We start from the raw sequence: 25172 nt of genomic DNA, 5'->3' as shown, positions 1-25172 counted from the left end.
CAGCAAAACCCACCAGAAAGAAGTATTTGTCCACTTTCCACAAGTGTTCAATGACCACAAGGTTCCCCTGAATTATCCCCAGAAATCCCAGTCTTGTTTAATGACTTATGTCCATATTGCAGATTTAAGGTGGACCTTTCCCCATACCCCACCATCAGCCGCATCAACAAGACCTTGCTTACCATGGAGGCTTTCCAAGTGAGCCACCCTTTCAAGCAGCCTGACACCCCTCCAGAATTTCGGGCCTGTTAGTTCCACCTTAAGAACAACTGAGAATTTTTTAATAACCACAAAGATAAATCAATCATGCTTAGTGAAATGAATCCTGGCTTGGAAGTTGAGAGACCTAGGTTGGAATTCTGCATTTGCCAACCACAGAATTCCTTTGGGACTTGGTTTCCTTTGCTATCAATAATACCAGTTCTACTTCATAGGGTTATGGTGATTGGGATCATTGCAGTTATTTAGGTAAAATGCTTGAAAGAGCATAAAGTGTTGAATAAATAAATGACAGAAAGCACTGTCTCTTTTTGTGGACTGGTTCCATGAACATTGCATATTTTTGTTCATTAATCCTGATGTTCTTCTTTACCCTCATCCCTGGATCCAAGAAGAGTAAGCTTATCCTGTTAAGCCAGGATAAAAGTAGAGATGAGGCTTCTTCATTCTTCCCAAATAGTATACCAGCTCCTAGTTCATTAAAGTAATGTCCAATAAGCAAAAGGGAGAGGACACTTGCCTCTGAAATTTCCACAGTCACTGAGAAGTAATTCTTCCCTGTTTCAAGACTGATAGGGTAGGAAAAGAAAGAACGAAGAGGGAACCTTGGCTTCATTGGAGCCAAGAGCTCCTCTTGTGCAAACTCTCTCCAACTCCCCTGTAACTTAGTCTTAGAACATAGCCTGAGGCAATGAAGTTCAATGATTTGTGCATGGCCACACACACCCCCATGTATGCCCAGAAGGACTTGAACTTAGGTCTTCCTGACTCTAAGGCCAGCCCTGGATCCACTCTCCCACCATTCTGTTTCCACTCATGCAAATAAGTCATAGTTTGGGTTCTGAGAGAAATCAGGTAGAACCTTAAAACTAACCCTAACTATGTGGTAAAGAAGAAAATGTGAACCTTTTAGCCAATATTTTCAATTTCCCTTCCACCTCTGTCTTGACAGACACCACAAGTAAGGGGTCAAACTGACTACCCTGAGGATATCTATCTTCCCCTTTCTTCGACTTCACTGAATAAATCAAATTGATATCATCTCCATTTTTTGTAATTCTGTATCACCACTGACATTTTACATAACTGCCTAAATCATGTTTCTTTGTCTCTAAGTTCAGAAGTTGATAGATTCATAAATTGTCTTCCTCTCTGAATTAAATTCAAAAGTTCAGTTTCCCCCCCCATAAATCACTTTAATGAAAAGATCTCTATACTACTACTAGCTGTCCTTGACCAATTAGAGAAAATTGCTATCTTTTTACCATGTTAACCATGCAAATGGACACCATCAATGAGCATTCCATAGCCATAAATTGGAAGGAGCGTAGTTGTTACTAGCCATGTATAATATCCAACCAATTATACTGTCCTCCGCATCAGTGATGCTTCAAACTTTGTCACCAGTCATGTTGTTTTCCCTATTTATAATGCTACCATCTAATTTTTTTTTAATGCTCCCCCTTCTGTCTGTAAAAATTATCTGTCTGCCCTTATCTGAGATATGGAATATCTTGATTGTGGATCAGTCTGAGGACCAGTGCCACTGAATCCAAAAGTATGTCTTGGGGAACAAGATATATGAAGAGTGGAAAGGTAGGAGAGGGTTAGGTTATGAAGAACTTTCAATGACAGTATTTTTGTATTTATTCCTGTAGGCAGTAGAAAGCCCATGGAGTTTATTGGGGAGGGGAAGGGTTTAGGTTGACATGCACCTCCCTAGTTAGCTGAAGGCAAGGAAATAGCCTTGCCTATAAATTGAATATGCTCAGAGCTTTGTGCCTCAGTTTACTTAATTTCAATCAGGACAGCCAGAAATAGGAGGTTGGAACAGAGGACACTGGAAATATCAAGAAACTATAATCTGAACCATAGGTAAATTGAAAAATGCATAATTTGTATCATTAGCAATTTTTCTGTCACTGAAGTCTAGGCAATCAGCAAAATAACAAGTCTTCGATTCCTTGGAGCTTGCTGATTTTGAGGCATACATGCCTTAAAAATTTCACAATTGGGAGCAGCTAGGTGGCACAGTGGATAAAGCACCAGCCCTGGAGTCAGGAGTACCTGGGTTCAAATCTTGTCTCAGACACCTAGCTGTGTGGCCTTGGGCAAGCCACTTAACCCTATTTGCCTTGCAAAAACCTAAAAAAAAAAAATTCACAATTACCTCTGTCAGAGTTAGCTCTAGCACCCCTGGCCAAAGGCAATGCTTAGAAAAAAAGAAATGAGATTCTAGAACCTGCCAGTGTTTCTGATTTGGAAAACTGGGTAAGATGAACCTGGTGAAGGTTAACTGAAAACACTCAGAGGGAGGTCAGGAATCTCAGTGTATGCTCAACATGTCTGAGCATACATGGCCCTTGCTAATGGCTTCAAAGCGCTTCTTGCCAGGTCTTTTCCTAGCAGAGCTCTAGTTGCCACCATCCCAATACCAGTCACTCCATCCTGATAAGAAATAAAAGTTTGATTTCAAGATTGGAGTAACCAAGACTATCCCTTGCTTATTCTCCCCTTGGTCCCAGCAGCCCTTTTCCCCCCTAGGAGAACTGTAAAGATGATTTTAGCCTAAGCTCAACTACTTTTCAAATATATAGGATTCCTAACAAATTCCCTTTACCATTCTGAGCCTCATCTTTCAATTCTGACAGTAATTCTCATTCCTGTTTTATTACAAACATTTCTTAAGCCTTTTCTTAAAAAGAATGTAGCATCATCAAGTTTCTGCAGTAATAAGAACTATAATCATCCTGTCCCTTTTCCAGACAGCATCAGACATTTTATTCCCTGGCTTTATCTGTCAGAGACTGTTTTAGGGGCAGGAATTCAAAGATTTCTGTTAAATGCCTATTTTCCCCCAGATGAGAGACAGCATGATTTGGTAGATAGAGGACCAGCCTTGAAGGAAGAAAGACCAGAGTTCAAAATCTTCTGACATATGGCTGAGAGGGTCAATCAACTAATGCCTCAGTCCTCCAGGCACTTCTGGAAAATATAGGTGGGTTGTAGTTCTGCTTTCTGATTTTATAGAGGGAGCCTCTCATAGGAGTGGAATCTCAGGTCTAGAAACATGCCCCCTTCCTTTCTCCCAAAAAACCCAAAACAAAATAAATAACATTCCTGAAGCCATTTGGAGGTGGTTACTAGCAGGACAAAATCATTTTGAAAAGTTAGGCAGGTATCGAGTGAGAGATGTTAAAAGGCAGAAGTTGGGGAATCAAATGTGAGGTTGGGGGTTGGAAGGGTTGATCAGAGGTCCATTCCTAACAAGAACTGTAGAAAGGAGAAATGGGCATGGCGGCCCACCTAGGAGGTTCGTGACGTAGACCTCTGGAGAAAGCCCTGGGCACAAAAAGTCCCTTTCTGCCCTCATGATCTCAAAATAAAATCATGGGCCAGATGGGGAAAGGAAGAAAAATAAGGAAACAAACTCCCAAGTAGCAGAGGAGAACACCATTCTACTCCAAATCTGCCAGTTACAGTGCCAAACTGGTTAGGAATTTTAATTTTCTTTGAGAAAGGAACTCAAATCAGCAACTTTGGATCTTTGAAAGTTGTTTCTGAAATTGAGAAGCTAAGTGACTTACCCTCAGTCACTGGTATTGGTCAGAGGCAAGACATGAACCTTGTTCTTCCTGAATCAAGAGTCCAGTTCTTTAGCCCCTAAGCCATATACTTCTCATTGCCTTTCTGATTTAGGAAGACTTTAAAAGGTACCTATCCCTTCAATTCATTCTTTCATTCAATAAATACTTATTAAGGGTCATTATTCACTATGCTAAACACTGAGTATTCAAAAAGAGTGGAAAGGCAATCCCTGCCCTCAAGGAATTTATAATCTGATGGGAGGGAAGGGGGAAGACATGTAAATATACACAAACCAGCTATATTACAGAAGAAATAACAAGGAAAAATTATGAGAATTAAGAGTCACTTAACCCCATTGCCTTAAATAAATAAAATTTTTTAAAAATATATTAAAATTTTTAAAAAAGAATTAAGAAGTTGGGGTAGACTTCTTGTAGAAGGTAGGATTTTGGTTGGGACTTCTAGGAAGCCAGGGATGTCAGAAGTCAAGAGTGGAGGAGGAAGACTTTGGGGACAACCAGAGAAGATCAGAGGATCCTAGAGAGTATCTAGCTCCTGGATCAGCCTGAGGGGCTAGTGTCACTGGCAGAGTATGTGTTGAGGAACAGATATGAAGAGTGGAAGAGTAAGAGAGGGTTAAGTTATGAAGAACTTAAAACGACAAATAGCATTTTATATTTATTCCTGAAGACAGTAAAAAACCCCTGGTGTTTATTGGAGAGGGGAAGGGTTGGAGTTGACATGAACCTCTCTGGTTAGCTGAAGATAAGGAAATTTATCAGTCTCAGAGTTAGAATCTTTGACTTCCACTGGACCTGGCCTACTCTTTGAATTTGAGCCTCTCAGTGGTATTATACAGCCACTTTATTGCTGTGTTTGTGTGTGTGTGTGTGTGTGTGTGTGTGTGTGTGTGTGTGTGTATACACACACAGCAATAAAGTGGCTGTATAATATATATGTATATATATAAAGATATATAGACATACATGCATATATTAACTGTATTTCAATGTAATTTAAATTTTTAAATTTTTTTAATTTTCAGTTCCAAATTTTGTTCCCCCTTCCATCCCCTTCCCTATTCATTGGGATGGCAAGAAATAATAATCATTCAGATAATTATTCAAAATATATTTCTGCATTAGTCCTGTTCAAGGGGAGAAAAGATAAATTAAAAAGTATGCTTCTGGGGCAGCTAGGTGGCGTAGTGGATAAAGCACCGGCCTTGGAGTCAGGAGTATCTGGGTTCAAATCTGGTCTCAGACACTTAATAATTACCTAGCTGTGTGGCCTTGGGCAAGCCACTTAACCCCATTTGCCTTGCAGAAACCTAAAAAAAAAAAAGTATGCTTCAGTCTGCACTGAGACCATCAGTTGTCCATCTGGAGATGGATAACATTTTATGTAGTTATGATAGATTATTATACTGATATTTGCTAAGTCTTTCACAGTTGATTATTACAATATGGCTATTACCATATTACAATATGGCTCTTCATTTTACTTTATTCATATCATCTGTTCCTATAAGTTTTCTCAGGTTCTTCCGAAGTCATCCCCTTTATAATTTCTTAAAGTACAACAGTATTCCATCACACTGACATTCCATAATTTGTTCAACCATTCCCTTACTGATGGGCATTCCAGTTCTTTGCCACCACAAAAAGAACTGCTATAAATATTTTTGTACTTATGGGTCCTTTTTCTTTTTCTTTGATCTCCTTTGACTATAGACCTAGTAACAGAATTAAAGGTTTAAAGGGTACACACAAGGTACAATGGATGGGATACCAGCCCTGGAGTCAGGAGTACCTGAGTTCAAATCCTACCTCAGACTTAATAATTACCTAGCTATGTGACCTTGGGCAAGTCACTTAACCCCATTGCCTTGCAAAACAAATAAATAAAAATAAAGAGTATGCACAGATTTATAGATAGACCTTTGGGCATAGCTCCAGGATGTTCTCTAGAATGGTTAGTCTAATTCACAACTCCATTAACAGTGAATTAGTGTTATTATTTTCCTACATCCTCTCCAGTATTTTCCTTTTCTATCATCTTAGCCAATGAGTGTGAATTGGTAAAGGAAACTGAGGTGCATAAGGTTGTGACTTGCCCAGGGTCACATAGGTGATAAGTGTTGAGGTTATATATTTGAACTCAGGAAGATGAATCTTCCTGACTCTAGGCCTCATACTGTATCTACTGTGCCTGCTATCAGTAATTTAGTTACATTCCTTCAAATTATGATTAACTTCATATGATTTCCTCCCTTTAGTTTCCAAAGTACATTGAGAAAGGGAGAATTGCTATGTCATCACATGATAAACAGAAGTTTATGTTAAAAGTGAGGAAAACCAAAGGAGTAAGAATTAGAACATCTTATTCTAGTTTCTAGGTGCAGCCATGATGCCTGTATCTATTGTGCCTGCTAGCTATCAGAAGTTTAATTGTAATATTATGTATTTTAATTTATGTATTTAAGATCATTGTTCTGAAAAGGGGTCCATAAGCTTTACCAGAAGTCAAAGGGGGTTACCACACAAAGTAGGCTAAGGACCCCTGATCTAGAGACAGCTGGGAGGGGTAGTAGATAAGAGCAGCTAGATTTAAAATTCAGAATTAAGAACTGTCTGAGTCACTTACTGGCCTTAAAAGTCATATAAATCAACTAACTTCTCTCAGCCTCAGATTCCTTATCTATAAAAATAGATTTTATAATAATAGCAACTATCTCACAGATTTTGAACATTTAAATTTAAATGATATAAAATATGTAAAGTTAGCTATCATTTTTAAGAATTTATTATTTTCAATTTTAAAAGTACTTTATTTCCGAAAGGTACTACTACTGCTGATAGTGCAAAAAAGGGGTTTAGGATGTTCCAAATCAGGATGTCCAACCTTTTAGCTCTTCTGGACCACCACTGCCCAAGAAAACTTGTCAAGGACCACATATATAAGTTAGTAGCATTTAATAATTATATTTTATTATATTTATATAGGTTATTTTAAATTATCATGATTAATGATACTTAATACTAACTTTTTTATAATAGATATTAAATTCTTTATGTGGCCTTTGAACAAGTTTTTGTTTGGTGCTGCAGCACAGAAGAAAGAGCTAAGAGATTAAACACTTCTGTTCTATATAGTAGGAACTTCTGCTATTCTCTTTACAACTTAACCTCTTTCCACCTTATTTCCATTCCCTTTTCCCATTTGTTCTATGGTTTCACTTTGGAACCTTGGAGGGTGCCCAGAGGAAAGAACAGCTACACCCTAAAGGTTCAAAAATCTTCAAATTTTGAGTAGTCAGTGTTTAAGCAAGCCCTCCTATAGCATGGGTCATTTTCTTCAACATTCCCCACCAAAGGCTTCAGGGTCTTAGTTTCAACAATAGTTTTCCACCTTCTGACAGTTGGCAACCTGCCTTACAGAGGAAAATGTTGAGAAGACTAGTCTTTTAAAATGGGTGGAAAAGAGACCATGTGATTTGCAATCCTGGTTTGGAGTAAGATGGAGTGAGGTGTGTTCCTCAATGCTGGTAGTGTAAGAGATTAGCAAGTTCTTTGAAAAGATGAAGTGCCAGGTTGTAGAGTTTGGGAATCCTAAGAGAAAATCATTGGGAATATATTAATATAATAGTCTCACACTTCCAGCAAAGAAGGTATAAGTCAACTATAGTGCTGGAAATAATCACATTCCTTTCAACTACAGTCTCCTAACTTGCTAAACCTAGCCCACTTAATCTGTAAGTCAAAGTCCAGAGATCAGAGCCATTTCCCACTGCCTCCTGAATTAGAGGTAGTCTCCTTCTTAAGACCCATATTATATTTGAGCTATTCTGGAACTAAGCATATAGACTGATGGATGCTAAGGGCTTCAAATAGGAAATTTTAAGATCCTGTGAAAATGCTTCAGAAAATGCATTGTGCCATTACATTCTGCTAGTTCTTCCATGCTGAACCTTTATTGTTGTTCGGTGGCTTGGTTCAGTTGTATTTGACCTTGGTGATCCCATTTGGGCTTTCTTGGCAGAGATACTAGGGTGGTTTTCCACTAACTCATTTTACAGATAAGGAAGCTGAGGTGCATAAGGTTGTGACTTGCCCAGGGTCACATAGCTGATAAGTGTTGAGGCTATATTTGAACTCAGGAAGATGAATCTTCCTGATTCTAGGTCTTGCACTGTATCTACTGTGCCTGCTAGCTATCAGTAGTTTAGTTACATTCCTTCAAATTATATATAATTATGATATATAATTTCCTCCCTTTAGTTTCCAAAGTACATTGAGAAAGGGAGAATTGCTATGTCATCACATGATAAACAAGTTTATGTTAAAAGTGAGGAAAACCAAAAGAGTAAGAATTAGATCATGTTATTCTAGTTTCCAGGTGCAACCATGATGCCTATCTATTGGGAAACTATTTGTGATCCTTTCAGGGTTTAGCTCTGTCTCCCTTCAGAATTTACTTTGTTACTTTGCATTTACTTTTAGGTGAATATATTGTATTCTCACAGAACAACGTGGGAATTGTTGAGAGTGGGGATTGTTACATGTTCTGTCTTTTTATTTTCTGGGGTGTAGCACAGGGCCTTGCACATTGAATTTGTGTTTTTTTGTGGGGTTTTTTTAGGTTTTTGCAAGGCAAATGGGGCTAAGTGGCTTGCTCAAAGCCACACAGCTAGGTCATTATTAAGTGTTTGAGACCAGATTTGAACCCAGGTACTCCTGCCTCCAGGACCAGTGCTTTATCCACTGCGCCACCTAGCCGGGGCGCACATTGAATTTAATTTCAACAAAGTGTTTGTTTCATTTTGTTTTTAATAGTATTGTAATAATATGTCAGAGCTTTCTAGAGCTCTGGCTTTTGAAACAAAAGTTTAAAAAAGATGTCAGGGATACCACTGAGTATTGCTTCTAGAAACAACTCCATTTAATATTTAACTCAATTCCTACCAGCAATTTTAAGCAGCTTGTGGGTACTACTGTCTTCCCATCTCAGTTGAAGTTATAGAAGACTCAAGGTTTAGACGAGTTAAAAAGAAAAAAAACTAATTGGCAGGTAAATTAGTCAGAGGGCTGAGGGTTCTCATTAACTATGTCTTGAATTTCAGAGTTTGAGGCAGTAGTGGAGGAGACCCACGGAGGGGGTGGGACAGAAGGAAATGTCTCCCTCTCTCTCACCATTGGCCAATTATGGTATCTAACACTGGAGTAAGAGTCACCTCATCCAGAAGTTCAAGTTCAAAAACTGGTGTTGTAGCAAGCCATGAACGGCCCAAGGAGGAAATACTTGCAAGGTGAAAGAGAGGGGAAGAAAGGCTTTCTCAGTCTTCCTACCCCTATCATTAATCATGTGGAGCTACTGAATCAATAGGAGACACTGAATCCACCTGGGAGCAGATACACATTCTAGACAGGTCCAGAAAGAGACAGTCACTCAAAGAAAAGAAGCAGTTTAAGGTTTGTGACCCCTGGCAATTGAGAGTTGGGTTGTGGAGAGCAGCAAACCCTGGGAATTCCCTATGGGGACTCTTCAGAGAAAGAACTTTTGGGCCTGGCAGTCCCAGGTGTTGTGGGGTGCCTTTGCCATGAATGTGGCTTCTATAAATGTGCCCTTTTAATTTTTTAGGATCAAGTTCTAGAAATGGATTCAGAGTCAAAAGTTATGTGACTGATATTGCAAAAATCTATACTGTAGAGCTGACCTTTTCCTTGCAGCCTTGCCAAAATTGAATTTTATACCTTTTTACTATTTTTGCCTTTCTAGTGGGAATAAGGTGGCATCTTAAGATAGTCTTCATATTCATATATCTGATTAGATAATTTAAGCATCTTTCCATGTTATTAAGTTTATTTCTACTTTTAAAAACTGTTCAGAGCCATTGAACCATTGTTGGGAATTGTTCATCTTTTATAGATGTCTTCTGGCTTAATAGCTATTAGTCTTATAAATATGACTTGATGAATCTGGATGTCAGCTCTTCATATGGCATATTAATTGTATCTACTTTTTTTCTGCAATGATTTTTCTTTTAATTTTGAAGATAATGATTTTTGTTGAGCAAAAGGCATTTTTATTTAAATTATATACGTTAATCTCCATTTATCTCCATTAATCATTTCTATTTGTTTGATAATAATCTTTTCTCTAGTATGATCATTGTTGTATATTTAGACTGTTATTTAGTTAGCTGGTAAATGTGTAAGGTGTGTATAAAAACTCATTTTATGGGGGTGGCTAGGGGCGCAGTGGATAGAGCACCAGCCCTAGAGTCAGGAGTACCTGAGTTCAAATCTGGCTTCAGACACTTAATAATTACCTAGCTGTGTGGCCTTGGGCAAGCCACTTAACCCCACTGCCTTGCAAAAAAACTAAATAAAAAAACAAGTACATTATTTTTAAAAAACCTCATTTTTACATCATTATCGTTGTCCAGTTTTCATTCCATTCCTCAGTATTTTAAATATGAGTTTAAATGACAATCTCTAATAAATACTAGATTCTACTTCTAGGTTCTCTGTTCTCTTCTATTCTTTTCAGAGGGATTGATTTTGAAACCTGGTTCTGGGGGGGTTACTGGTGGTTGGTGCATGTGTGTGTCCTTCAGTACGGTAATTAACCTCTGGGCTTGTATCTTTATCTATAAACTAAAGGCTTTGGACTTAAAAGGTCCCTTACATCCTATGACCCTATGATCTATTTCTTTTTTTTCTTCAGTAATAGTTTTAAAAAATAATCCTTGCTTGATAGTAGATATTAGAATCCAGAAGTGTCAGTCCCTGTTTTCAAATTTCTTTTTCAGTTTAACTTGTCTATCTGCTGGTCCATATATATTCAATACCTATCTAATTTTGTGAAATATCCTACTGACTTTTGTTGAATGGTATTGTATTCAACCTGCAAATAACAGGGAAGTATTAACATTTTTATTACATTGATTCTAATCATGAGCAAAGGGTATTCCTCCATATGTTCTGTCTTTCCTTCATTCCAGTCAATCATTTTGAAAATATCTCACAGATCGTCTTGTTAAGTAGAGTTAGGATATTTTAAAATAAGCATAATCATGTTAAGCATAATCATGTAGAAACTTGATTACATTCCAAAATCTGCTCTTTCTAGTTACACAAAATCTAACTTAATTTATTCAGTCAAAAATAAACAAGCAAAGAAAAAATCCTATTATTGTTATCTTCAGAAATTTGTTCTTAAAAATATATTCCAAAGATAATAGCCTTAATCTTATATAATATCACCTCTTCTTTCATCCTTAAAAGATATTTGGGAAGATGAAAAATAAGAGATCTGAAATTTCAATGAGGTTCACTGTGTTGTAAATCAAGAGTCTCAAGTGCATAGTGAAAAAGTTTATTTATGACAGGTTTTGGAACTTTTAAGACAAGAATTCACAAAAGCATCACAAAACTGTTGAACAATATAAAAATACACAAACTAAGCTATTTAAGGGACTGTAGCACAAAAGCTTATCTGCATGTTACAGCAACACATTCAATGCCACAGTTAATTAAAATGTGATTTTTGAGGAAAAAAATCTTACACAAAAAGGACATGAAAATTAAGTAGTTTGGTGCAGAATATTTTACATGGTTTGAAGTGACAAGTTGATGCTTAATCCTACCATCATAGAAAATACTTATAAGCTTATAAGTAAGAAGGAAACAATCTGACCAGACCAAATAATAATTCTTAAATAAAGAAATTTTAAAGACTGAGACTATTTTTTCTTCAAATCAGATCTTCAAAGCATATGTGAAATGTTGAACAATTAGAACATTTTGCAGTAAAAGCATAAAAAATACCTGCCTTTGTAGCTGCACTGTTCCTTCTTTAAAATTTATAAGAAAATTTGTTCAAATGGTATAATTAACCAAAATTTAATATCATAAGAGGCACCAGAGATATAAAAGACCAGTGGCACAATCATTGTTCTGGTCATCAGTTCCCTATGCCTACCTGTCCTAATGAAATTGTAGTCATTATTTTGGAGCAGAGAGCAGCTTTTTTCTGGGGACCTCAAATCATTTCCCACGTTCATTTTCTCTCACAAATACTTTTGAAACAAAGAGGAAAATATTAAACAGGCCCAGAACAGGAACATTGAAGCAAGGGAGTCAAAAGTCCATTATTCCAACCTCTCTACTCTTCTTTAACATAATCAAATGAAAATTCAACTTGATTAAATACCAATATACCAAAACACCCCAGCCAAAGATGAAAGCTGATAGCCAATCAGAGAATATAAGACAATAAAATAGATGCCATAGAAGACTGCATAATTTAAGAATTATCAGTGGCCTCTTTGTAAATAATTTTCAAGTTAGACCTAAAATAGTGATATTATATAGGCTTTATCAGATAACTTCTGAGGTCGCTTCCAACTCTTATTCTGTTTCAACTGAGCACTTAGCTAAAAAAAAAATAGTTCAAAATGACTGAAATAAAAGATTCTTCCATCATGTGACAGTATTATTGGTTCATGAATAAAAGTGCATCTGAATCAAACTTTCAAGGCTACAAACCAGAACATGATCCTACATTGACTCTCAAGGAATAAGCATATTCATGTGACTGTTTCCATTCATGATATTGGTTCAGTAATCCACACAGGAAAAATTAAGTGGATGAAGAATGCATATGGACCAAAATATGACAAATTGGATACACAACCTACCTACAAATTAACTCTGTGTGTGTGTGTGTGTGTGTATGTGTGTGTGTGTCTTGGACACATACTATATATGGACAACAAAGTGGGCCCAGATTTGGAAAGAACAAAGCACAAATGAAAAATTGTGCAGAGCTGTGTGAAATCAAGATAGGTCATGCCAAAAAAGTGCATATTTTTAGCCTCATTATTTTTCTATGAATCACAGAACAAACATTATAATTTTGGGAAAATCAAAATGGCAAATGACCTGAAGAGCAAAAGAAAGATTCATGGTTATTTTAGTTAGACCAAAGACTATTACCAACAGTAATTTTTTTACACCAGAAGTGGTGTAAAAGAACAACTGTGATGAAAAAGGGATAAGACAAACATGCAATAAAGACAAAGGTAAAGCTTGAGTTAAATTGCACTGGTATCCACAAAACATTTAAAGACCCATAAGGAAAGTGCCTGCCCATCTGGAGAGCTCTGCTATGGAATATTTATCAAAGAACAAAGGCAAGAATCACTCAAGGTATGAAGGGGCTATAGTTTGTTGGACTGATGGAAGGAGTACCCACCACCAATGAAAATGAGATCTTCATAATAATGTCATAGAGATCATTTTAGCTACAAGCAGGTTACAGCCACTTTTGAAAAGAATAGCCAGTAGGGTTTAACAAATGAGATTTTTCCTAAACAACTTTAAGGTATGTTTCTTATAGTATTCTGGCATAGGAGGTAATATACAAACTCTAGTGAACATAAAAGGGAAGGGAGTCTCAAAAAGTTTGACATGGCAGTCATGAAAATAAATACCAGTCCAAATATCTAAAGGCATAAAAGAAGTCAAATATAAATAGGTAATAAAATTAAAATAATGAATTCAAATTAGATAGAACAACTTAATAGCTAGATTCTTGACTTTAGGTTTTGATTGAGGTGCACAGAACTGCATTAAAGGCTGTACTGGGAGAGGGGACATAAAAGAGGTGATCATGATTTTCATTTAATACAAAGCAAAAAAACCCCTATTTCCTGATTCTATTCCTGACCTATTCTCAAAGGTTAGGTTATATCAGCATACTGCAAGCTTCTAGAAATTGACTCTCAAAACTTTTCTTTTTCTGTGTAGGTTTTCTACCCAGCAATAAATAGCCACTTTGATATTCTGTATAGAAACATCAAAAACAGTCAAGACCTGGGAATGATTGGACTCAGGTGGAAGTTTGTCTTACATTTCACTGCTAACCTTCATACAAGGTTACTAATAAGGCAGTTCCCAATTCAAAGGTAAACAAGGCATCCAGCTGCCTAGACTATAATTAATAATTTCCCAAAGCTCCACTTCCAACATGAAGTTATCTATCTCTACCTACTCCAATTACTTTTTCATTATAGCTAATCAGTCTGGACAAAGACTTATGGTTATTATGTTCTCAATTTCAAGTCATCTTATGAACATTGGAGGCCCCTATGTTAAAAGGACCTCTGCAAATTCTATTTCACAGACTAGAGTTGTGGAGAAATCTCAATTTTATCGTTTTAGGGACAAGATCACTGCTAAAATGACCAACTTGCTATTCTCCCTGTGCATATTTTATCTCCCATTTGTATTCTCACACAGATGGTGTCCCTCCCATCCCCATTCCTGGAATGCTCTCATTGGAATGACACCCCACCTATACCCTTCCGAGGCTCAGTTCAAGCATTACCTCCTACAAAAGGCCTGTTCCATTTCCTCCAGTTGTTAGTCCACAATGTCCAGGATACTCACTTATTCATATACATAACTTCCTCTAGTGGAATGTAAGGTCCTTGAGGATAAAGCTGTTTCCATTTTTGTCCTTGTGTCATTCCCCCAGAGCTTATCACCATGCCTAATACAAGGCAGGCACTTTATTAAGTTGCACAGAATATGCATTCTAATTTAGAATCACTTAAGTTCAAAATGGAAGACTTTTAGCAGTTTTCTAGTCTATCCCTTGCAATTTCTTTACTGCAGTTAATCTTGTATTTTCTACAATGAATATTCATCTTTTCTATGATATTCTCAGGTGGTCATCCAACCTGTTTGGACAGCTCCATTGATGGGGAATTCATTAACTGACAAAAGTCCTATTCCTGCTGACAGTTCTAACTGTTAGGAGACGGGGGAAAAACACCTTTTATTAAAAAAAATATATATTGAGCTGAAATCTGCCTCCCTGTAACTTTTACCCAAGTTCCTCTGGACAATTCTAATCTCTCTTCCATAATATTTCCAAATAGCTGAAGGCCATTATTTTATCTTCATTAAATCTTTTCTTCTAAGGGTTGAATTATTTCCCACTCCTTCCTCATGTGATAATACTTAAAATCCTCACATTATCTTGGTCATTTCATGGTGGATATGCTTATCTTCCTTCAAATGCAAGGCCAGAATGATTTCCAATATGGTCTGAACAGATTTAGGCAAGGGATTACATGGATGCTTGATATATACTTGATTATCTGAAAACAGATATTCCAAGTTTTGGATTATTACTTGAGAAAAGTTAGTATTGCTAGAACTACATTTGCTTGTTCTCTAGATACTCTTTTCTTCTTTGAAACAAGATGTTAGAGGAGCTGAATCAATTTAATACAGGATTCTTTGACTGAGTTGATTTTTTTGAAATTAAGGAAAATTTACTGGGTCAGAAGGGAGAATTTCTTCTCACCTTTTTTCAAAGGCTCTGGTGTTGACTGAAATTTCTTTGATAATTAGATGGTCTCTTGGAAAGCTTTGGGAGAGTACACTTGGGTTGTAAGCACAGAGAGGTGTCTCCAACTCCCTTTCAGCTCTACAATTCTTTAAGTGTGGAAGAAATGAGCTAAGAGATCTGAGGATCTGAGGTATGCTTTCTGTAATACAGAATATTGGACTCTAGGGTCTCAATAATCTCTGAGAAGGCAATGACTATATCTCTTTTACTTGTTAAATACAGAGCTATGTACATTATGTTACCTAACATTGCATTAGACTATAAAAATAACATTTATATTTGATGTTATCAGTACAACTCAAATAAAGCCAACCAACAACGGGCACAAGTTGTCAGGGAAAACATGTTCTAATGGCTTTTGTCTCTTCTGTGACATAGCTATGAAGGATCTGAACATTCCATTAGCCAGAACTTAAGAGTCTACTACAATTCCAACCAATTTCTCTTGGTTACTTTCCAGTCACCAAGGTAATCCCTCAAATGAAAAATCCATCCTCAGGTCAGCATTAAAACTGATTAGGGAAAGAGTAGTCCTTTGAGTTGATCCCTTTGGGTAGATAGCAAAGTGGCTTGGGATTTCCTTAAGTACAGTAGGGTGCACCTCCCCCTTCTCTACCTTCTTTTTTTTAGGAAAGAATTCCAACATCTGACATGCAAACAGAATGAAAACATGAGCAAACTGAAAATATTCAACAGCTTTGCTGTCTCAATTTCTTGTTTCACTTCCTGCTGATTCTTTTTTCTTTCTACTTTAAAATGAGTTGTATACTAGCATATGCTACAATGAATTTTCAGCTTCTGTTCCCTACACACACACACACACACACACACACAGACACTCACTCTCTCTCTCTCTCACTCTACTAAAACTACATTACCTCCAGGAACCTCATGTTAAAGTAGAAAAATAATCCTACCTAACATCTGGAAATGCAGTTTTGGTCCCATCTACCTTTCCTATGAAGAAATAAAGCTGAGAGGTTCCTCTAGAAAATCACTTTCTTGTATGACTGACTGTACAAATGGTGAGTACCTTTATGTCTGTAGAACTGAATGATGTTTTTAGTTCTGGCATTGCTGCCTTGGTAATTATGTTCAATTACAGGAGAGCTTCATGTCAGTGAATTTAATTCATTTGTTTTGGGTTGTGGAATTCTTTATAGTTTTAATTTTTACTATATCTCATTCACGAAAAAGAACAATATAATGGACTGCCGGTCTTAGAATCTAGAGAAGAGGGCCAGGGTTCAAGTAGCAACTCTGGCAGAGATACTGTGGGACTTAGTACAGTGGGATCCAACAATCTCTAAGTGGCCCAGCCAACTCTGAAAGACTTTTGAGTTATAGAACAGTGGCTTCCTTGAATTTGATAGAATTTCCTCAATGGGAAGAGCTCCTTATCAAGTTTTAAACACAGGTAAGAAAATGGAGAAAAATACAATTTTTCAAAGACCTGTGTCTTTATTTCCCATCTTAATCTTAAGCAAAAAGACTACTTTTTCAAAGTTCACTAAATAAACAAACATAAGCATATTAACATTCCAAATTGTTATCTGCTTCATTTTTTAAAGTATAATTGATCTCAAGGTTGCAATATTTCAGAATCATAAAGGCATGTCAATGGGATAAGAATGAAGTCCTTTCAGAGTTAGCTTCATTAATAATCACATTGTTGTGAGGATCAAATGAAATAATATATATAATGTATATAAAGTGCTTTGCAAATGTTAAAATATTATTTAAGTAACTGTGGGTACGATCAGGGTTAATACAGCAGAAATTATGGCCAGGGGGGATTGGGGAGGTGGGCAGATAGTGAAAGAAGGCCACTGATGAGTGCTGATGAAGATCTTAAGATCATGAACTAGATACCATTTGTGGAAGTGTTGGCTATAACAATACACTTTCTTAGTGATTGGACACTATCAAAATTTCAACTTGACATTTAAAAATTAACACTCTGAAACTTCCTTCTCTCTAAGCTTCAGTTTCTTCATTTCTAGAAAGTAGACCACTAAGGAGCCTTCCAGTTCCAAAGTCCTGTAAATCTATGAAAATTTCTGACCAAGTTTTTATAAATGCATCCCCTCAATACAGTGGCACACTTTAGGTAACATGCAAGCAGCAACTGCAAAACTCCAGAAAAGGCAAAAGGCATAATCCTTCCTTTAGCTAAGCTCATTCTTCAACTCTTATAGAAAAATTGAAGGATCTAAAGAGGTTTAGTTTAAAGGATAGCAGGTTTAGGGAGAGACATGATAGCTGTCATCAAATATCCAAAAGACTATCATGTGGAAGAAGACATAATAAGCTGCAGAAGGAGGAAAGAGGGAAGGAGAGAAAAAAACTTAGCAATCAAGAGTTATTTATCCAAAATTAGACTAAGGGGAGAAAGTGGGTCTTCCCAAGTCTTCAATCAGAGATTTGGTGATTCCTTAACAGTGATTTTGTAGCTAGGACTTTTAATCAGCTACAAACTGGACTAGTTGGCCTTGGAAGCCCCTTGACCTTTTTAGATTTTTTTGATTCCACAATTTTAATTTAGTTTTTGGAGAGAGATGGAGGAGAAAAAGGAAAATCTTTTTCTGTATTTTCATTCGATGAATTTGGATGGGGCTAGGGCAGTTATTAGAATTTGTCTAGGATGCTGAAATTCAAGTTAACATCTTATACGCAATCCCTACAGTTTAGAAATTTTTGTAGTAGAAAGCTAAAAATACTTTCTCTTAAATTGTTTTTGAGTTAATGGAAAAATACAACTCAGGTTGTTTAGTACAACATCATTATGGAATGAAGTGTAGCAAGGTCATTCTAATATGGCAAATGTAGAACAAAAAGCTTATGGGAACATAATGCCCCCCAGGTATCACCAACATAACAAATCCAAAGAAAATAAAGGGCAGAGTTCTTATAGTACAGAATTATGTGCTAACTTTAGCTAAGAGGAGACTACTCTTTGTCTCAAAAGTTCACTGCTGGAAGAAAATAAGCCATTATGGAAATAAACAAAAAAAGTAAATAAGACTTCAGCCAAATGGGAAACCATTCAGGATTCACTAAGTCTCAGAAGATGATCCCAATGTGGCTAAGGCATATCAATTTGAGTTTAATCTAGTTAGCCATCTGACCTGTTTGCCCACTGCATGAAGTACTTTCCTATTCTAAAGAAAGGCAGTCATTCATATACTACATTTCCAACCAAAGACAAACTTGGACCTTGAAAAATGCAACCACTAATAGACAAAGCAGAGGGCATGATGTAGCTCTGAGAAAATGTTATGGCCTTCTCTCACATACAAAACTATCAGGGTGGGATTGTTCCCGGGACAAAACAAAGGCACATGATGTCATCATGTCCTTCATATACAATGATGATGCTACTAAACTACCATGAAAAGAATATGTACTTTGTGTTTTTTTTCCAGTAGAAAAGATGGATTTTTGATGAGTCAGGCAAACGACACAAACTATGTAAGAAGCCAAAGGAGAGCATGGTGAAGGTCTACCTGATCTCTGAAGATATGCAAAGGACTTTTGCAATCCTAGATACAATGAAAACTCTGATTAGCCTGTTGGCATATTTGATTCCTCACAAAGAGACACATTCCTTCAAAGGCTGAATTTTCTTTGAAGGAAATAGGGCACTACATATCACCTACAAGTAGTAGGTTTATTTTCTTCTCTCTTTCTGAAAGGACATTGAGCTGACAGGCAAGACTACTGCAAACACCATCATTTTTAACTCTATGTAAAAAGCTGCCCAAATGGCTCAGAACAAAAGACAAACCTCTAGAGTAACAGGTGAAAACTATTTCAAAGGAGAACTGAAATGCATTTCAAAAATAAATAATTTAATAAATAAATCTGTTTACTCCTGACAATCCTAAGACACTCACAGAGTTGACAAAAGGAATGAGGAGGGGAAAAAAGGAGGTAAAAGCAACAGACAAATCCCAGTTCTTCTATCCCTTCTCTAAGTACCAAGTTGCTCTGGCAACAGTTAGAAGCACCACCTGATACCCTGTGGCACTCCTAGGATTTAAGGTTAATTGTGTGGGGAGGTGGAAGTGGGGTGAGACTATTACCAGGGAAATGGGATTTGGCAGGGAAATGAACAAATAACAAAAGGAGCTGCAACCATGGAGCTCCATTATCACCTTTTTCTAAAAGACTTAAGAGGATCAAAGATGGTAAACAGCAAATCCAGAAACCTCTAAATTGCTGAGCCTTTCACATGAATCTAACAGGTAGGAAAAAATGACAAAGAGAATTACCTGAACAGATTTCACTGCATTTGGGTCTAAAGCAAATTCTCCAGCAATATTCACTAGAATTCTAGTAATAAAGAGGTGGTAGGGAAGCTTGGATTTGCAACCAGACTACATTCTTCTTCCATACAAAGATATAGCCACACTTAGGTGTCAGGAAAGCATGTTCTAGGACGGTAAAAAGTCATTCAGTGCCTGATCACTATTTCTTACCATATATCACCACTTTTCTCTTTCTGTAGCAGTGGCCCCAAGTTAGGGTGACTGCTTATTGACAGAAGGAAGTGGTTGGGAATCTTTTCTCAGGAGACTCTAAAAATACACTGGGTCTTAAAGATTACATTAAAAACTCTTTGCATTGGTAGCAAGTACACAGACTTAGCAGCTGAGGACTCACCACAGGGAACAAGGCATAGTCCTCAAAGGGCAGTAAGGCCTCTTCAAACAGAAGAGCCAGTGTAGGCTAACAACAAGGAACAGACTAGGAACATGGCAGTGGAAAGAGGCTGGGCAGAAAGATTCTTTTGCTTTAGCATCTCTGTTTCTTTTATAAACATGAGCTTTCCCCTTCCTGAGTGATATGGAAAGCCAGGGATCCACATCACAAACTTATAAAACCAAGGAGGCTGGCAAGTGCTGTAAATGGCAGGATTTGGGGAGAGGAAGGGTGGCCACCCCCAGCTCAATGGCATACCTTGGACAAAGCAAAAAAGAGACAAATAAATAGACAACATCCCACTTCCTCTTAGGTTCTTGCCTGATGACTTCACAGAGTATTATCTATGAAGTTAATATCAGGAGAAACTGTCCAAATGTAACCTGTAGAAGTGGTGGAAGAGGAAGAAGCTATTCTTAGGTCAATAGGCAGGCATGCCAGGCAGGCAAGTGCAAACTCCAGAAGCCTCACACTTAGCATTGAAGCAGGTTGTCCATAGAAAGCAAAAGGCATCAGAAAAAAAAAAATCCCTCTTTGCCCACCAGACCTGTGGCCTCAGGCCCTCAGCTGGTGTAATATACATGGTAGTAGAGAGTCTTGTTGCGTAGCAGTGAGTAGGAATTATCAAATTTAAGCAGGTAGATGCCTTCTCCAGGATAATCATGGCAACCAGCCTGTACATCTCGGTGGCTATCTCTCCGATAAACTGGCATGATCTCCCCATAGCGATTCCGCAGAGAGCTCTTGGACCCCATCTCCACATCTCCAATTGGGACGAGTCCTGCATGAGGAAAGTGGCAGAAAGGTTTGGCATTAATTCATTGGGCAAGCAGAGGGAAAGTCATAAGCCAAGTCCTATCTAGAGGCAAGGGAACAGACTAAGTTAACATTTCAAGGTCCTTCTTAGCCCTCAAAGTATATAAATAGTTCAGGATTAGAGGGGATGACACACTGTGACATTAAGCAAGAAAACACTGGCTTCTTTTGCACTAGACAGATGAAGGGCTTGACTGTGAAGAAAAAAAAGTCAATAAATTTAACTATACAACTTCAATTTTTCTCTATTAAAACACAGTAGAATATAAAAGGATGTGGTTCTCTATTATTCAGGTCAGCTATAGGTTTTCCAGCAGTCTTGGACTCAATAGAAAAAAAAAAACTTTCCCACAGCAACTTTAAAGAAAGCATAACAAGAAAAGGTTTTAGGGAGATGTTAGAAAATGAAGAAATTCCCCTCATGGCATTAGTAGAATTGGTTTGGTTCCTACTCATTATTGCACTGCAACCACCACCTCAACTTGGATTGGCTTTAAATAAAGGACTAGACAATTCTTATGTTCTTACAAAAATTTCAGTGTCTGTCTGGATACAAAAATGGCAAGTGTGACATTCATTGTGAACCACAGAAAATGGACAGGATCTTAGCATCACCTCAGTAAAAAGATAAGGAAACTCCAAGATAAAATGATTTGTCTCAGGAGTCACATATATTTAGCTAGTAGAAGAGTTAGGATTAGAGCCTTAATTATAAAACTCAGTAAGGCTCTTTCCATTATACCATTTAGGACAGCATGGGGGAAAACCAGTGATTTGTTTGGCTAGAATACATATGAATTTAGAAGGCTGAATGTTTTGGCACCAAACTATTTTCTGGAGCTGTAACCATCCATCTATATTAGTTATAGCAGTTCACATGACTTTACCAGCTTAAAATAAAAAGGGATCTTTTTCTTCCTGCTTTCCATGCCATTTTAAGATGCTTAGAGACAAGGTAAGATATAATTCTAGAATTATAAAGGACTCGGCCAACAGAAGAATACACACACACACACACACACACACACACACACACACACACACGGTATCAGAAGAATAAGGGACAAGGGCTTCCCCAGAGAAGGGAAGTAGATGATCATAGGGATCTAATCACAGGTATAGGACCATCACTCTCCAGTTCCAACCACCCTAGAAGTCCCAATACACACTTGGGCCGGACTGCTAAACAATGACTTCTGCTGGCTGGGGAGATTAATGCCCACTATCTGACCCCACTTCACCAGCAACACAGGTGAAGCAGATCCAAGCCTCGCCCACTTAGCCTTAAAATGCTCTTTAGAGACTGCTATCCCTATGCTTTCATTTATTTCTGTCCCCATCTTATTAATCATCAACCATTTATGAAAAACTGTCAGGGTGGCTTGGTGGTGCAGTGGATAGAGCACCGGCCCTGGAGTCAGCAGTACCTGAGTTCAAATTCGACCTCAGACACTTAATAATTACCTAGCTGTGTGTGATCTTGGACAAGCCACTTAACCCCATTGCCTTGCAAAAAAAACTAAACACAAAACAAAACAAAAAAACTCTCTAGCCCCCTAATTCCTGTTATCTCCTCCCCATTTTCATTCCCCCTCAACCCTATTTCATCCATACTCTCCTCCAACCCTACTTACTCCCCCCTCCTGGGCCATCAGGAATTACTGGCCCATAGTGAATAAACCCCCTTTCATCCTGAACCCCCTGCTGCCTCCCCTTTTTTTTTGCTTTTTCCCCATCTATTCAAACCTACCATAGCAAGGCAATCCACTTATTTCTCCCTAACTGATCCATTATCTCACTCCTTACAGAAGCAATTTCTAAATGTCAGTCCCCCTCCTTATCCACTGAGAACTCTGCTTCTTAGTGAAAAAATTTTAAACATTCAACATGAGCTCATTTCCCCCCCACAAAAGTTCCCTCTCCTTTCATTAGATATCATCTCTTTCATTCCACCCTATAACTGACCAAGTAGTGGTCTTTTTCCTTTCAAGGACAATGTGCACTTGACCTCCTTGACCTCTCCTCCCATCTTCTCTAGAACATTGCCATCAACAACCATTCCCTATTCTTGAATCTTCAACTTCTTCCTATTCTACTTCCATTTCTACTACTTCAAACATGCTCAAGTCTTCTCCAACCCTTTTAAAAAACCTTCACTAAACCATACCATTATCTCAAGTTATCATTCTATAGCTCTATTTTCAAGCTAAAGGCTTTTAAAAATCTATCCACACTTGTTTCTCCTATTATACATTCCTCAAATCCTTTCGATCTGGCTTCTAATCTCATTAACTAAACAACTACTCTTTCCAAAGTTTCCAATGATCTCTTAATTGCTAAATCTGATAGTTCATTGTAGTCTAATCCTTCTAAACCTATATACTACATTTGACATAACCCTTCTTGGATACTCTCTCTTCTCTCAGCTTTTGAGATACTTCTTTCTCTTGGTTTATCTTCTACTTGTCTGAACACTTTCTTAATCTCCTTTATTAGCTCTTCATCCATAAATATGAGTGTTTTTTAAGATTTTGACTTAGGTCCTATACACACACACACACACACACACACACACACACACACACATTCATTCTTTGTATTTATATCCCAAGCTATTAACATGGTTATCTGGCACAGATAATATTTGTTGACTTAAATATACTTGTTGATTGACTGGACAAGAACAAGAGAGAGAAGAGGAATCAAAGGGTCACAGAGAAGAATACCTTAGAAAACTTGAACAAAAGAGATCCATCAATCTCTCAATTACACTTTGACAAGAGTACAGCAATTGAAATGGAGAATAGTAGCAGCTGTTAAACTCCCACAGAAGGGAATGAAACAATTTAGTCAGCAGAGGAAGTTCAGAAGAATGTAGGCCGATGGAATGTAATCATATAATTTGGAATTAGTCCAGGACTTTGGGATAAACATCCTCTGACCAAGGAATTCCATAGAACACTGAAATCAAACTCAAGTAGAAATGGGAGGGCATTTAAAGCATACATAAGGATTCCTGAAGGACACCTACTAAGAAAACCATATATCAGCATTATCTATACTCTTATATAGTTTGATTTGTTTTGCATTTCTCTACATTTTGATCTGGTTCTGAGGGCACACAGGAATATTATGGGTAACATGTTTGACACCTCTGCCATAAAACATTATTATTTCTGATCTGAAACATACTGTCAACCTTACCCCAATTAGCACTGTCCTTGAGACTAACTCCATACTTATTTAGGGGATACAATGTCCCCAAATGAAACACCAACATTATTTCCACCTCAGTGTTCTCTCAGAAGCTAGACCTTTATCTCACAAGACCAAATGGGATTCTCTGGTGGCTTAGAGTAAGAAGAACCTGCTATAACTCAGGATGAAAACCACATAGAAGAAACTGAAAACAAGGTCAGCGTCATACTTGCCTTCAATCCCTCCCTCCCCATCTTCTTCATCATCCTCATCTTCATCACTGGACTCACTGACATGCACAGTAACAGAAGTGCTGGTTACAGGGGTCCAATCAAAATAGACACCAAAGCCAATGTCATAATTATCAGTGGCAAATTCCCAAAAGATTCGCTTCCCATCAGGGTGGGTAGGCACACGCACTGTTACAACTTCACCTCGCTTGACCACTAGCCGAGAATTCTTCACCTTGCTCATCTTGGTTTTGAATTCCTTCATCTTGGCAAAGGTCCATATGGATGGAGGAGACAGAGGAGGTGTTGAAACTGAAAGAGACAGAAAGCTTATCATGAGGGGGAGGGGACCCTCAGGAAAAGCTAATAGGGAAGCAAGCTTAGAGAAGAACATTGTCCTTATCCAATTCTTTGACCTTGTCACCTCTATGTTCTTTAAAAAAAACCATGCTCTTTAAAACCACTACTCTTTTCCAAGATCTTACCTCTTCTCTGTTCTCCAAGGAGGTCTGCAGACTCCAATTCAGTTGAAAGTACATCCATGATTCCTGTATCTCCTGTGTCTGACTGGATCATAACCATGTCTCCCGATCCTTTTGGTGCTTGATATTTGTTCATTCGAACAACAGATTCCTGATTGAAGGGTATATCCCAAAGGTTACTATTAAGCATTCTTTACTTGAACAGTTCAAAAAGCTTCTGGCTAAAAGATAACTTTATCCAACAACAGCATCAGCAATAAAAATATTTTTTCTTCTTATCTTACATCAAGATCTAATATCCCATTTAGGGTGGTTCTTTTCCTTTTTTTTCCCCTCTCAATTTCTTCTGGATCCCCTTCAATTCCAATTTGTTATATTCTTATTTCAAAAATTTCTCTTCATTCCTTCATCTGCCTTTCACAACTCTATGCTTTCTAAAAATCGTTGCCCACAACTGTGATCATATTCATATTTTGTTTTGCATTAATTTCCACAAATCACTCTATTT

General features: G+C 37.5%; 2 protein-coding genes across 8 annotated transcripts in view; one reads left to right on the top strand and one right to left on the bottom strand.

The window, feature by feature from the left end:
* GSTZ1 (glutathione S-transferase zeta 1) overlaps positions 1-19097 on the top strand; it is a 36654-nt gene extending 17557 nt beyond the window's left edge. For 3 of the 5 annotated variants that reach the window (XM_074235647.1, XM_074235648.1, XM_074235646.1), the window contains one exon: positions 123-533. In XM_074235647.1, the coding sequence (XP_074091748.1) occupies positions 123-252 (130 nt within the window). In that variant the 3' untranslated portion in view covers positions 253-533. Of the gene's footprint in view, positions 1-122; positions 534-3080 lie in introns of those variants that run through there. The other 2 variants (XR_012478194.1, XM_074235649.1) reach the window with 2 other exon arrangements.
* A 1129-nt stretch (positions 19098-20226) lies between these two features.
* TMED8 (transmembrane p24 trafficking protein family member 8) overlaps positions 20227-25172 on the bottom strand; it is a 21414-nt gene continuing 16468 nt past the window's right edge. For all 3 annotated transcript variants that reach the window (XM_074235643.1, XM_074235644.1, XM_074235645.1), the window contains 3 exons: positions 24668-24815; positions 24186-24494; positions 20227-20719 (listed from right to left, as the gene is read on the bottom strand). In XM_074235643.1, the coding sequence (XP_074091744.1) occupies positions 20502-20719; positions 24186-24494; positions 24668-24815 (675 nt within the window). In that variant the 3' untranslated portion in view covers positions 20227-20501. The remainder of the gene's footprint in view (positions 20720-24185; positions 24495-24667; positions 24816-25172) is intronic.

The sequence above is a fragment of the Macrotis lagotis genome, chromosome 4 (assembly GCF_037893015.1).
Source record: "Macrotis lagotis isolate mMagLag1 chromosome 4, bilby.v1.9.chrom.fasta, whole genome shotgun sequence".
Lineage (NCBI taxonomy): Eukaryota > Metazoa > Chordata > Mammalia > Peramelemorphia > Peramelidae > Macrotis > Macrotis lagotis.
Note: the sequence above shows the minus strand (reverse complement) of the source record. Positions and strands in the feature narration are given on the sequence as shown.